General features: G+C 50.8%; 1 protein-coding gene across 4 annotated transcripts in view; it reads right to left on the bottom strand.

The window, feature by feature from the left end:
* LOC147030877 (double-stranded RNA-specific adenosine deaminase-like) overlaps positions 1-14,116 on the bottom strand; it is a 111,264-nt gene that overhangs the window by 16,280 nt on the left and 80,868 nt on the right. For all 4 annotated transcript variants that reach the window (XM_085875415.1, XM_085875414.1, XM_085875416.1 and 1 more), the window contains 3 exons: positions 6,974-7,156; positions 6,776-6,888; positions 5,614-5,741 (listed from right to left, as the gene is read on the bottom strand). In XM_085875415.1, coding sequence (XP_085731541.1) covers positions 5,614-5,741; positions 6,776-6,888; positions 6,974-7,156 — 424 coding nt within the window. The remainder of the gene's footprint in view (positions 1-5,613; positions 5,742-6,775; positions 6,889-6,973; positions 7,157-14,116) is intronic.

Genomic DNA, 14,116 nt, shown 5'->3' with positions numbered 1-14,116 from the left:
TATGCGTGTGTGTGTGTGTGTGTGTGTGCGTCAGTGTGTGCGTCAGCGTGTGCGTGTCAGTGTATGTGTCAGTGTATGTGTGTCAGTGTGTGTGTGTCAGTGTGTGTGTGTCAGTGTGTGTGTGTCAGTGTGTGTGTGTGTGTGTGTGTCAGTGTGTGTGTGTGTCAGTGTGTGTGTGTGTGTGTGTGTGTGTGTGTGTGTGTGTGTGAGTGTGTGTGTGTGTGTGTGTGTGTGTGTGTGTGTGTGTCAGTGTGTGTGTGTGTGTGTGTGTGTCAGTGTGTGTGTGTGTGTCAGTGTGTGTGTGTGTGTCAGTGTGTGTGTGTGTGTGTCAGTGTGTGTGTGTGTGTGTGTGTGTGTGTGTGTGTGTGTGTGTGTGTGTGTGTGTGTGTGTCAGTGTGTGTGTGTGTGTGTGTGTCAGTGTGTGTGTGTGTCAGTGTGTGTGTGTGTGTGTGTGTGTGTGTGTGTCAGTGTGTGTGTGTGTGTGTGTGTGTGTGTGTGTGTGTGTGTGTCAGTGTGTGTGTGTGTCAGTGTGTGTGTGTCAGTGTGTGTGTGTCAGGTGTGTGTGTGTCAGGTGTGTGTGTGTGTGTCAGTGTGTGTGTGTGTGTGTGTGTGTGTGTCAGTGTGTGTGTGTGTGTGTGTGTCAGTGTGTGTGTGTGTGTGTCAGTGTGTGTGTGTGTGTGTGTGTGAGTGTGTGAGTGTGTGAGTGTGTGAGTGTGTGAGTGTGTGTGTGTGTGTGTCAGTGTGTGTGTGTGTCAGTGTGTGTGTGTGTCAGTGTGTGTGTGTGTCAGTGTGTGTGTGTGTGTGTGTCTGTCAGTGTGTCAGTGTGTGTGTGTCAATGTGTGTGTGTCAAAGTGTGTGTGTCAGTGTGTGTGTGTCAGTGTGTGTGTGTGTGTGTGTGTGTGTGTGTGTGTGTGTGTGTGTGTGTGTGTGTCAGTGTGAAACCTCGCAGCCTGAAACGTTACATGCACACAAAGGGAACTCCAAGGAAGTGCATGAGTGAAAATTGGGTGTATGGGTTAATTAAAATGCGGGTTTTAAAGATAATTAATGGACTTATTTAATTATATCCTTTATCAGGCGATCCTTGCCAACTTCGATCTCTGGGGAATCAAGGCATATCCTGGGCTACCTCGCTGGGGTCTGAAGCCACCATGATGCATGGCCTGCTCAACCATGCCTTGACTTGGAATAGGCCGCAACGATTTCTTAATTATAAAGTATTTTTTCCACTGTCCTCACTCATATTGTCAAATGCCTGTTCATCAGAGCTACAAATCACTGGGTACATTGAAATGCTTATGAGCTCTGCCATTCTGAGCGGGTGGGACGCGCTCCGCCGCTCCGAGCGGCTGGGACGCGCTGCGCCGTCCCGAGCGGGTGGGACGCGCTCCGCCGTCCCGAGCGGGTGGGACACGCTCCGCCGTCACGTGCGGGTGGGACGCGCTCCGCCGTCCCGAGCGGGTGGGACGCGCTCCGCCGTTCCGAGCGAGTGGTTCGTGCTGAGCACAATGCATGAGAAGTTCCAAGGTGCGGAGGGAGACGGAGAATATCCTGAAATGTTACAAGGAGGTCTACAAACAGAAAATTAAGGCATCCACTCAAGTCTCCATTATGAAGTTCTTCAAAAAAATCCCAAGCAAATCAGCTTCCATTTCATCTTCTGAGCTTTCAACCTCAAATGGACAGCCTGCCACACCTAAATGAGCCTGCCATAAGCAATACGTACAGTCCATCCAACCCCAATCATGACACTTATTGAAAAGTAATGCATTTTAATGTTTTTTATTTGTGATACGTTTTATTTACCTAAAAAATGCCTGTGTGTGTATGTATGTGTTTTATTTACACATTTTCTGCTTTTTTTGCCCCTCCTCACTGCCCTAGCCCTTGTCACTGCCCTCCTCATTGCTCTACACTCCCCCAGCCCTCCTTATTGCTGCACACTCCCCCCCACCCCTCCTTGCTCCCCTCCCCCACCCCTCCTCGTTCCTCCTCCCCTCTCCCCCTCCCCTCCTCACTCCCCCAACGCTCTTTTTCTCACCCCTTCACCCCACTTGGTATACCCACTGTCCGCATGGTGGTTATCTCCGGACATGCCCAGACAGTGGTTATATGTCTGGACGGACCCTCCACTCACAATGCCTTAACTTGCCCTGCCCTCACGATGCCTTCCCTTTCCGCATCCATCCTCACTCCTCGCTAACCCTCCCTCCTCGCTCACCCCTCTCCTCCTCTCCACTCCTTCTTATACTTCCCCTTAATAATCCCATCAGTGAAGTAATGGGTTGTATTTGCTAGTTACTAATAAAATCAACACTGGGTTGTTAGTAGTGAACAAAATATTTCTGGAATAAAAAAGAACAATGCAAATATTGACTGTCAATAAACTGTTTTACAGTACTGCAACATAATGGTGTGATTTTGGACCCCAGGGGAGAACAAAGCACATTCGCAGTTACATCATAGTATTCTGCTTAGCTTTTAAGTATATACTGTATTGATGTGAGCAGATATGTGTTGCGAGTGTTTAGTTAGAGATCCTAGATGTACTTTTCCCGATTCCACACGCTCTCCACATCCATTTCTCACATAACATGCACCAGCTACAGTACCTCCACTACAGCGTCATTACTCGCCCAGCCCGCTGTTCAGAACCACCCAGCCTCAACACTATCACAGCCACCCCAAGCTGGTTTGGTGAACACCTGGGCCTGATCAATCCTTCCAAGGGAGACAGTGTGCCACAACTGTAAGGGCCAATCATCAGGGGTCACCAAGGGTCAGAGTAACGAAACGTCAATCAAGTACGAGAGGGAAGGATCTGTTGGTGGGTGAACTCCTCCTGCAGACTGAAGGGGGGGAGGGAGAATGAGAGCAGGGGAGGGGGGTCCAGATTCCAATAAAAGGCAAGAGCAAAGCTTTACGAGTCACCAACCCACCTCGAACCTCTTGCAAATTATCTGAGTGCATATTCTCATCAGATCGGCTTTCATCCCTTCTGTGTCTGTCTCTCCCTCTCCCTTTTTCATTCTGCTTTCAATCTTCTTTCATTTCTTTGTTCACCTTTTCTGGTTCTCACACGTTAAATCCTCTTACAGTTCCAACACCTTTCATCCCTTCTCACCATTGCATTGAGCACTGCTCGTGAAGCTGCGCTGCCTGAACAGACAATTGACCTCCGCTTTTCCTCATACACCTCCCACGCTTCACCGCCAAAGCCGCACATCCAGTTTGTGCTGCGAATGAAACACCAGAGCGCACGGAAAAGGCAGTGCGTAGGTGACGGCGAGGAGAAACTACAAGCAGAGTGAGAGGGGTCCGGACATCAGAGCATCGTCAGGATTATTGGCGGCGCCAGTTCCACCGGGCTGGCGCAAAGTGTGAGGGGGGCATGGCACACGACCCCAGCTTTCTCCATCTCTCCCACTCTCCTTTCAGGGATGCACGTGGCAACAGGTACTGTAAAGTTGCGAAGTCACTGTGAAGGTTCCGATGACAGATCTGTTGCTTAGGGGATAATGGGGATGTATAGGTGCTGTTCATACTTGTGAAAATACCTGCCATTGTTCCTCACATTGTAAATCTTGCTGATATTGCATTCTAAAATGCCTTTCCTGAAGAAACTGTGTCCTGGTTTATTCTATCAGTTTTGATTGTGGCTATACATGATCAATAGGTAATTGTGCTTGGTAAGTGCTCGAAGCGGTTTCAAAACTAGTGGTCCGGCTCAGCCAACTCGTTTTGATTAGTTATGTAATCGTCAGCACGGTACTCGCTCGTACTTGGGCTTTCTCGTGTGGTAAACATGACTTTGGGCGTGGGACCCAGCAAGGAGTTCTGGAGCGACTAATGATCGTGGTCTTTTAAAGACATGCCGTCCTCTTAAAATTATCTGGAGGTAACGTCCGTTATACTGGTATCCTTTGGGATCAAGAACCATCACAATATATACAGTAAGTTATGTTGTTCAACTGCTGTCAGTGAAGCGACTATTCTTATATGCTAGTCGAATAAATAATTATTGGAGACCAAATGCTGAAACATGCAACAGAGGCTGAATGCACATCTCCCATCAAGTTGCAGCAGCTTAAAAGTGGGTGGTGTTTATGAGCAATACAACCACCGAGCTCTATAACACCACTAGAGAGGTCATCGGCAGCTAATGATTGTCCGCATCGCGGAGTCTGCTCAGCATCCATGTTTAGTCCTTTCGTCCACAGCAGTGAGTGGGAATTGACTGGTTTTAATCCTTCAACTGCGCTTTTCACGCTAATTCCATAAAGAGTTCCATACTTTCAAAAGCACAAGCCTTCTTTTCGAGGCTCCTTGAATGTGTTATCACTAATTTACAGAACTAGGACACCGCCGGCTCACATGATCAGCCCTGGGATGGTTTGTTTATGTGTTCCTGGAAGGCTGGGGTCTAGATAGCTTTTTGTAGCGGGAGTTTCCGCAAATCCACGAAATGACTAATTTTGAAGGGAAGTACTTCATTAGGAGTCGAGGGGATTACCGCAATATCGATGAAACCGTACCTTTTAGGGGTGCAATATGTACTCTTCCGCGAAATTGACATCATGTGTCCATCTTATTGACGCCATATTTCTGCTACAAATTGTAGTGCATGGGACGTTATGGTCATCCGTTTCAGTTAACCCGTTAAGAGTTAAAACCGCATGTTTCGATTGTCACTCGGACTCAGACATGTCACTCAACCATACTGATCAAAAACATAGCTACCCATTACACAAAAACTAGGTTTCATCACACGGCCAAGTTGTATAACGAAATACTGGCTGGAGATCGCGTCTGACGAAAATATACAAAATTGATTCACTTCTGTAATCAGTAAATATTTCTTTATGCCGAATTAGTAAACATGAGTCCGTTAGCCTAGTTGGTTCTATTTTGAGATTGTGATTATATCGAGATTACGACTTCCTCATGATAATATTGTATGCTCTGAGACCCTGACAGGCTCTGACAGGCCGCAGTGTATCGTAGGACTTGTAAACGTGCTATGTCTTTATCATTGATGAATGCATTTTATGGATAATAAAGGCTTATTTTGGATTATATATAATTGAAGACTTTTAATTTTGTTGAGTTGCTCCTAAAATATGTTTGTCATTTGTTGACATTTGTCAAATGTCTTTGGAATACCTTCAAATCCAATTCTATATCGCATGTTCCTATTCATTCTCTTCTGGGAGTATGGGCTAAAAGGACTAAACACGGATAGCCGGCTGGCTGGCTGGTGAGGACAAATCAGTAACATGCAGGGAAGCTGGTGGACTCTCTCGTGGTGTTATAGAGCTCGGTAAATGCAACAGATTTAATGAGCTTCCTCAAATGGACCTATTTTCATCCTCCAACCAAAAGATGGAAGAGCTATAAATGCCATTGTCGTGTTAAATACACTCCAGTTACCCTCCATCAAAATGTGCCTCTTCACAATTGTGTGGAAGTGCACTTAAACCATACTCTATATTCTTCACTCTGAGATGGTGCAACAATTATTGTTGATGTTTGGAAAAAAAGAATTAAGGGCCGAGGGAGAGTGCGGGGGGGGGGGGGGAGGGAGAATTCGGCCAATGACCATGCCAAACATACATGTTTACAACTTTTCCTGTCGTGCCATCCAGGACCTCCACCTCAGTGTCGCCCATGGTCCAGCACAGACTCATCTCCTTCGTCTTCCCCACATGCCTGGTCGAATCGTAGACCGTTACTCGGCCAACCTAGACAACATGATCACAGTATCATTCCTGACCAAAAGATGAAATGCTCATGATGCAAATATGACGGTTAAACTCCAATCGGAGAAATAATGGTCAGAAGGAACGACATGAGAAGAAAGAAGAACAGATTCTTAATTCTGCACTCATTCCTGACCAACGGTTTGTTCCAACACCAACCACAATAAGTCTGAATGATTTTACAAAACTTAGGTCTGGATAATTTTCTTCCACAAAAATGAATCGATGATCTCAAGGATGGGTTCTGTTCCACGCTCACTCTGGTAACTGGCATCAAAAGATAAGAACATCTAAGGACCAAACCCAATTTGAGACACCCCTTTCTCTCGATGTAACTTGCTAGTTCACGTCACCAGAAACTAAAATCTCAATCAAACTGTTGCACCTTAACAAGCATTTGTGTATACTAAAAGGAATATCAATGCAGATCGATCACCAAAACATTAATCTGAATAAGTCAGTTGACTTAATTGTTTCAGCATTGTCTAAGAAAGCTGTTTCACCGCAAACTTGAATGGCACTTGGTTAGAGCACATACCCACTGCCAGACTGAACAGTTTACGGTTTGTATTCAACTTAAAAGCCGGATCTGCTTCCGGACCTTACCCAAAATCTAATCAGCTTGTTCTTGTCACAGACTCAACTCATCCACCAGGTTTCCTCCGAATCAATTCACAATGTTTTGAAATATCATGCAATACAGTATAGTGTATTGTTTTTGGCCCTATTGCTCAATGACGAAGAAGCACATAAAAACATTATCGTATTGCAGTGTCTACACCAAAATCGAATCAGTTTGTCCGAGTCACACACCCAACTTGTCCTCCAAGTTTTGTCTGAACCCATCCATAACCTTTGGAGATATCCTGCTCACAGACGGACAGACAAACAGACAAACATGGGTGAAAACATGACCTTCGTCCACCTTTGGTGGTGGAGGTAATAATATGTCTCTGCAAAACCTGTATACTTACGAAATCTTGGTTTTCAGTGATGGTGTCTACCTGTACACTGACCTGCGGATGGTTGAGGGTATAACTGGAAGGAAGCCCATCTGTAAAATTATTTGGACCACGGGCCAGGCGACAGCACACCCCACGTGTCAGGTGTCCATGGCTATATAAGTACCCTAAAATAAAGACACAGCAAGAAAAGAAGTGTGACATGAGCAATGATACACTTGGAATTTGAGGGAAGGGCAAAATCCTGCATACCAAGCGAGAGTGATTGCATGTAGACAGGATGGATAAAGTGCGAGAGTAGTGCGCCTTGCAGGCCAAGTGTGTTCCAGCGCATAATTTTGTCACTGCAGGACATGGTGCGGAGTCTCTCTCCACGTTGAATGCCGTCCCACGTGGGCACAATGTCACTGGAACTCACCGGAATGGTCCCCTCACCTGGGGGAGCACCGACGCTTAAATAATGCATCGTGTGCTGAAAAGCCAGCAGTTTTTCATGAATTTTAGATTCTATGCTTCCGGAAATCGCAGTGCTCACAGAAAAAAAAAATTGTTACTCATTTCTCCAATGGTAGGAATGGAGATTAAAAAAACCCTTTCACATAGAAGGTGCAAAGCTCGTGTAAGAGCTGCCACACACAAACCACATACACATATGCAGACACGAAACACAGGATTTCACTTGGAACATGAGACAAACACAGCCATTAACTGTGGGGTAGAAACTTCCTGGTGCTGGTGACGCCATCAAGTGGAATCAATTTCTCTCTGCAGTCAGCAAGGAATTTTTAGAAGACATATTACCCCCCCCCCAAACCCCCCATTCAGTAGAATGCCAACCCACAGGGTTTATCCGTACGAGAGCCTCCATATGCTGAGCGTCAAAGAAGCAGCATGTACCACTTTCAAAGTCTTTGGTGTGACTCAGCTAGGGTCAACATTGAACCGCTAAACTACCAGACTCAGAGTGGAAAACCAAGGGGTGTTTCAATTGCATTCTCTTAGCAGTCTACTTGGAATCGTCAAATTGGCCGATTATGGCCATATGAGGAAAAAATTAAATCATAGCGGCTGTGGAAAGGTATTGGCACATTAAATTTTCTGGACTGTATTCAAAATCTAAAAGAAAGGAAATTCTGATTAAAAAGTCGATAAATTGTGGGAGTAGTTGTGACTATAGCCTGTCTACACTGTAATCACTCGTGAAAAGCCACACTATTTTTCCCAGAAATATGTGATCAACATTTGGGGTGAAAATTATCCACAAAAACTAAAGTGAAAGCTCTATTTCTCACAATTCCTCACACTGACAAAAGACAACCTCCATTACTGGGAGCTGCCATCTTAAAGTTCAGTGCATTGTGGGATATGTTATACAACACTGAACGCATATTTTTGGTTCTGAATAAATATTATTTCAATATAAAAATTAGAATTGTTTTGTTATACTCATGTTACAGTTCTGCAAAACTGGCACTCCACCAAGGCAATGGCATACAACATATAGCAGTCCTGAGTGCTCTAACCTCTACCTCAACATATAGCGCTCTAACCAAGTGTCATTGAAGCTTGCGGTGAAACAGCTTTCTTGGACAATGCTTATTCAATTACGTCAACTGACTTATTCAGGACTGCTATATGTTGTATGCTTAATGTCCAGATGTATTCACTAAGCTGTAATCACTTCAAGATAAAATATCTTCCCAGTCTGGGAGAAGTGGACTGACTTTTAACCTACATACTATAGAAATTTATCAAAATGCCCAAAAGAGTTGAAGTTTGACGTCATTCTCGCATTCTGTGCGTTTTTCTGTGCCAGGAGAGGATTAACACGTCGATTTGAAATATATGTCACAACCATTCAACCAGGTCAAGCTGGGGCTGTATGAAGTCTGAAGATAAGCTTCATCTGGAGGATGTCAAGACCTGACAAAGTTGGCGCCAGCGTCTGAAAAAAATAAAATGCTATGTCTCACTGAACACTATATCTCAATATTACTAAAACTCATCATGTATGTATGTATGTATGTATGTATGTATGTATGTATGTATGTATGTATGTATGTATGTTCCCGAAATACAGCCAAAACGGTACACGATAGCGCAAAAATTTTCGGCCCACCTTACTTACCATTCGCCTGTGGTGTGCAGCATCAAGTTTCGTTCAAATCGGGCAATGAAAACATTATTAAAAAATCAATTCTCGATTCAGTCAAGGACTCTTCGGGAGACCTTGATCAATGGAAACAACCTCAGCGGTATAGTTCGCTGGAGCTCTCTTTTATTTTTTCTTGAAATGATTTTTTTTTCATCAACCGCTGTCACCGGGTTCACGGGTCGTCCAGTAGGGAACTAAAATTCTCCATGTATTTCAGAGATCTGGAACGAGTCTCATATTCCGATCCCTCCTATGAGCATATGTATGTGTTTGTATGTTGAATAAATGTTCTAAGTGTACAGAAGGACTAAAGAATTTCAGTAAAGAATGTACAGAATACGACAATTATTTAATTTTTAAGCGATTCTTCACCATTGAGAGATAGGGCCAAAAACAATATATAGCATGACATTTCAAAAAAGTATTGTGCCCGATATGTTCTCGTGGATCAGGCATTGCGTGTCGGAGGTATGCGCTCCACAGAGTACCCTTCTCGTTTCATTAGTATTCATTTTAAATGACCATTCCATGATGTGTCGGGGGTTTATCTTCTCTACTAATAAATGTCAATGTGTGTGTGCATGCGTGTGCATGCGTGTGTCTCCTCCATAACTCCAAACCATAAAACCTTGCAGCCTGAAACTTTGCATACTAAGAAAACTCCAAGGAAGTGCAAGAGTGAAAATTTGGTGTTTGGGTTCATTAAAACACCCCTTTTGAAGATAATTAACGGCCATATTTTATTAAATCCTTCATCAGGCGATCCTCGGCCACCTCGCTCTCTGGGTCTTCAGGCGTTTCCTGTGTAACCTCGCTCGGGTTTGAAGGCACCATATGTTTTGGCCTACTCAACCATGGCTTGACTGAACAGGACAACGATTTCTCAACGATAAAGTTCTTCTTCCCCCCCCCCCCCCCACTTTCCCTACTCATATTATCGAATGCGTGTTCCTCATAGATGTGTATCGCTGGATACATCACTTTTGTAAGTACTATAGTTTTAGAATTAGGAGCTTGGAGCAGTTTAATGCATTACATGATATGATTTTCCACGATGTACTCTCACAGATGAATTAAAGTACATGATCGAAATATTATTTCGGTTTTGAGGATTGGATATAGTCCGGACTAAATGTCAAATTCTGTTGTGAAGTCTGATAATTTAAAGAAATAACGAGTCTTATAACTAAACCAATAAACCTATTTATTTTAAGCAAGCAAGGTTATGTTCCCTACTTCACCACAGACACACAAGGAAACATGAAATTACCAAAGCATTAAACTTATCTCTTTCTACAGTTTGGAGAATTATATTGAGTGAACAAAAAATTGAGGAATTGCACCAAAATTAACCAGCTTCATTGAGCTGTATGATATAATGCATTCACTACGAGACCTCACGCCCTGTCCCCCAAAGGGACTGCCTATCCATAGCGTCTGCCAGATCAGTGTCTCTATTTTTGGGGGTTTTGAGAGGTGCTCTACAGGGAATCAAAGTAAATCTGGTAAAAAAAAAAAAACGGACGTTTAAAAAAAACAAAAAGTTAGAACGTTTGTGCAGACCTCAAACACATGTACCACGTGACACGTGCACAGACAAGCGGGCAAAACAGCGGATTTTGTGATGATTTCATTAACTGCTGCGTGCGTGGTGAAGACTGGCATAAAAGTGAAAGGGATCCTTTTTGGTATCCAGCGACAGCTTGGCCAACCGTTCGTCAACCAATGAATTAAAGCACTTACATGGGTGCTTAAGCCACTTGTCGAGCGCCCATTGTCGATAGCGGAACCGAGCTACGTCATTCTGAGCAGATCGTTCACTCACTGCAGACGCTTTTGCCACGCCATTTCATTCAGAGCGAGTGGTCCGTGCTCCGCCGCCCTGGGCGAGTGGTCCGTGCTCCGCCGCCCTGGGCGAGTGGTCCGTGCTCCGCCGCCCTGGGCGAGTGGTCCGTGCTCCGCCGCCCTGGGCGAGTGGTCCGTGCTCCGCCGCCCTGGGCGAGTGGTCCGTGCTCCGCCGCCCTGGGCGAGTGGTCCGTGCTCCGCCGCCCTGGGCGAGTGGTCCGTGCTCCGCCGCCCTGGGCGAGTGGTCCGTGCTCCGCCGCCCTGCGCGAGTGGTCCGTGCTCCGCCGCCCTGCGCGAGTGGTCCGTGCTCCGCCGCCCTGCGCGAGTGGTCCGTGCTCCGCCGCCCTGCGCGAGTGGTCCGTGCTCCGCCGCCCTGCGCGAGTGGTCCGTGCTCCGCCGCCCTGCGCGAGTGGTCCGTGCTCCGCCGCCCTGCGCGAGTGGTCCGTGCTCCGCCGCCCTGCGCGAGTGGTCCGTGCTCCGCCGCCCTGCGCGAGTGGTCCGTGCTCCGCCGCCCTGCGCGAGAGGTCCGTGCTCCGCCGCCCTGCGCGAGTGGTCCGTGCTCCGCCGCCCTGCGCGAGTGGTCCGTGCTCCGCCGCCCTGGGCGAGTGGTCCGTGCTCCGCCGCCCTGGGCGAGTGGTCCGTGCTCCGCCGCCCTGGGCGAGTGGTCCGTGCTCCGCCGCCCTGGGCGAGTGGTCCGTGCTCCGCCGCCCTGGGCGAGTGGTCCGTGCTCCGCCGCCCTGGGCGAGTGGTCCGTGCTCCGCCGCCCTGGGCGAGTGGTCCGTGCTCCGCCGCCCTGCGCGAGTGGTCCGTGCTCCGCCGCCCTGCGCGAGTGGTCCGTGCTCCGCCGCCCTGCGCGAGTGGTCCGTGCTCCGCCGCCCTGCGCGAGTGGTCCGTGCTCCGCCGCCCTGCGCGAGTGGTCCGTGCTCCGCCGCCCTGCGCGAGTGGTCCGTGCTCCGCCGCCCTGCGCGAGTGGTCCGTGCTCCGCCGCCCTGGGCGAGTGGTCCGTGCTCCGCCGCCCTGGGCGAGTGGTCCGTGCTCCGCCGCCCTGGGCGAGTGGTCCGTGCTCCGCCGCCCTGGGCGAGTGGTCCGTGCTCCGCCGCCCTGGGCGAGTGGTCCGTGCTCCGCCGCCCTGGGCGAGTGGTCCGTGCTCCGCCGCCCTGGGCGAGTGGTCCGTGCTCCGCCGCCCTGGGCGAGTGGTCCGTGCTCCGCCGCCCTGGGCGAGTGGTCCGTGCTCCGCCGCCCTGGGCGAGTGGTCCGTGCTCCGCCGCCCTGGGCGAGTGGTCCGTGCTCCGCCGCCCTGCGCGAGTGGTCCGTGCTCCGCCGCCCTGGGCGAGTGGTCCGTGCTCCGCCGCCCTGCGCGAGTGGTCCGTGCTCCGCCGCCCTGGGCGAGTGGTCCGTGCTCCGCCGCCCTGGGCGAGTGGTCCGTGCTCCGCCGCCCTGGGCGAGTGGTCCGTGCTCCGCCGCCCTGGGCGAGTGGTCCGTGCTCCGCCGCCCTGGGCGAGTGGTCCGTGCTCCGCCGCCCTGGGCGAGTGGTCCGTGCTCCGCCGCCCTGCGCGAGTGGTCCGTGCTCCGCCGCCCTGCGCGAGTGGTCCGTGCTCCGCCGCCCTGCGCGAGTGGTCCGTGCTCCGCCGCCCTGGGCGAGTGGTCCGTGCTCCGCCGCCCTGGGCGAGTGGTCCGTGCTCCGCCGCCCTGGGCGAGTGGTCCGTGCTCCGCCGCCCTGGGCGAGTGGTCCGTGCTCCGCCGCCCTGGGCGAGTGGTCCGTGCTCCGCCGCCCTGGGCGAGTGGTCCGTGCTCCGCCGCCCTGGGCGAGTGGTCCGTGCTCCGCCGCCCTGGGCGAGTGGTCCGTGCTCCGCCGCCCTGGGCGAGTGGTCCGTGCTCCGCCGCCCTGGGCGAGTGGTCCGTGCTCCGCCGCCCTGGGCGAGTGGTCCGTGCTCCGCCGCCCTGGGCGAGTGGTCCGTGCTCCGCCGCCCTGGGCGAGTGGTCCGTGCTCCGCCGCCCTGGGCGAGTGGTCCGTGCTCCGCCGCCCTGGGCGAGTGGTCCGTGCTCCGCCGCCCTGCGCGAGTGGTCCGTGCTCCGCCGCCCTGCGCGAGTGGTCCGTGCTCCGCCGCCCTGCGCGAGTGGTCCGTGCTCCGCCGCCCTGCGCGAGTGGTCCGTGCTCCGCCGCCCTGCGCGAGTGGTCCGTGCTCCGCCGCCCTGCGCGAGTGGTCCGTGCTCCGCCGCCCTGCGCGAGTGGTCCGTGCTCCGCCGCCCTGCGCGAGTGGTCCGTGCTCCGCCGCCCTGCGCGAGTGGTCCGTGCTCCGCCGCCCTGCGCGAGTGGTCCGTGCTCCGCCGCCCTGCGCGAGTGGTCCGTGCTCCGCCGCCCTGCGCGAGTGGTCCGTGCTCCGCCGCCCTGCGCGAGTGGTCCGTGCTCCGCCGCCCTGCGCGAGTGGTCCGTGCTCCGCCGCCCTGCGCGAGTGGTCCGTGCTCCGCCGCCCTGCGCGAGTGGTCCGTGCTCCGCCGCCCTGCGCGAGTGGTCCGTGCTCCGCCGCCCTGCGCGAGTGGTCCGTGCTCCGCCGCCCTGCGCGAGTGGTCCGTGCTCCGCCGCCCTGCGCGAGTGGTCCGTGCTCCGCCGCCCTGCGCGAGTGGTCCGTGCTCCGCCGCCCTGCGCGAGTGGTCCGTGCTCCGCCGCCCTGCGCGAGTGGTCCGTGCTCCGCCGCCCTGCGCGAGTGGTCCGTGCTCCGCCGCCCTGCGCGAGTGGTCCTTGCTCCGCCGCCCTGGGCGAGTGGTCCTTGCTCCGCCGCCCTGGGCGAGTTGTGAAATAAGACTTCATTTCCGAGCCGTTTGTTGTATTACTGAGCCAAATTTTTTTTCCACCCATCACACACAGCTGCTAATAAAGAATAATTTTTGTGAACCTATCGCTGAAAGGTCGAAATAATTGCAACGTTGTTTTTCGGTGAAAGCTACTCAAGGTTTCTGGGTTGTACACAGTAAGTAATGTCGTCGGTAATCACACTGACTCCAACCTGCCAATTCCCCAAAAATTGCTGACTTGAACCTACGACAAAGACAACACAAGCAACTTAAATAAATACAGGGATTTTATGAAAAAATTAAGTATTCATAATGGGGATAAATCAAAACAGGATAATCATGAAACCTGAGGTAACATACATTCCTATTTGAGACGTCTTCACAAAGACTTTAATTTAGACAAGGGGACAGAATAAATAAAAGAATAATCCTCCCTTTCTCCCGGGAGGAGATGAGTGTGCCCAGAGATCAGTTTCTGAATCATGAGGTTCGCTAAAAAGCATCATCACTCAGTGGGAAAATGCGCCCAAAATGGCGCCCAGCCGCTCTCTCAGTGGGAGGGGTACGGGAGGTGGTTCGGGCGGTGATTTAAACACTAGGGC

This window comes from Eptatretus burgeri, chromosome 3, assembly GCF_056783735.1.
Source record: "Eptatretus burgeri isolate ZD-2024b chromosome 3, Ebu_testis_v1, whole genome shotgun sequence".
Classification (NCBI taxonomy): Eukaryota; Metazoa; Chordata; class Myxini; order Myxiniformes; family Myxinidae; genus Eptatretus; species Eptatretus burgeri.
This window is presented reverse-complemented; position numbering and strand designations above follow the sequence as displayed.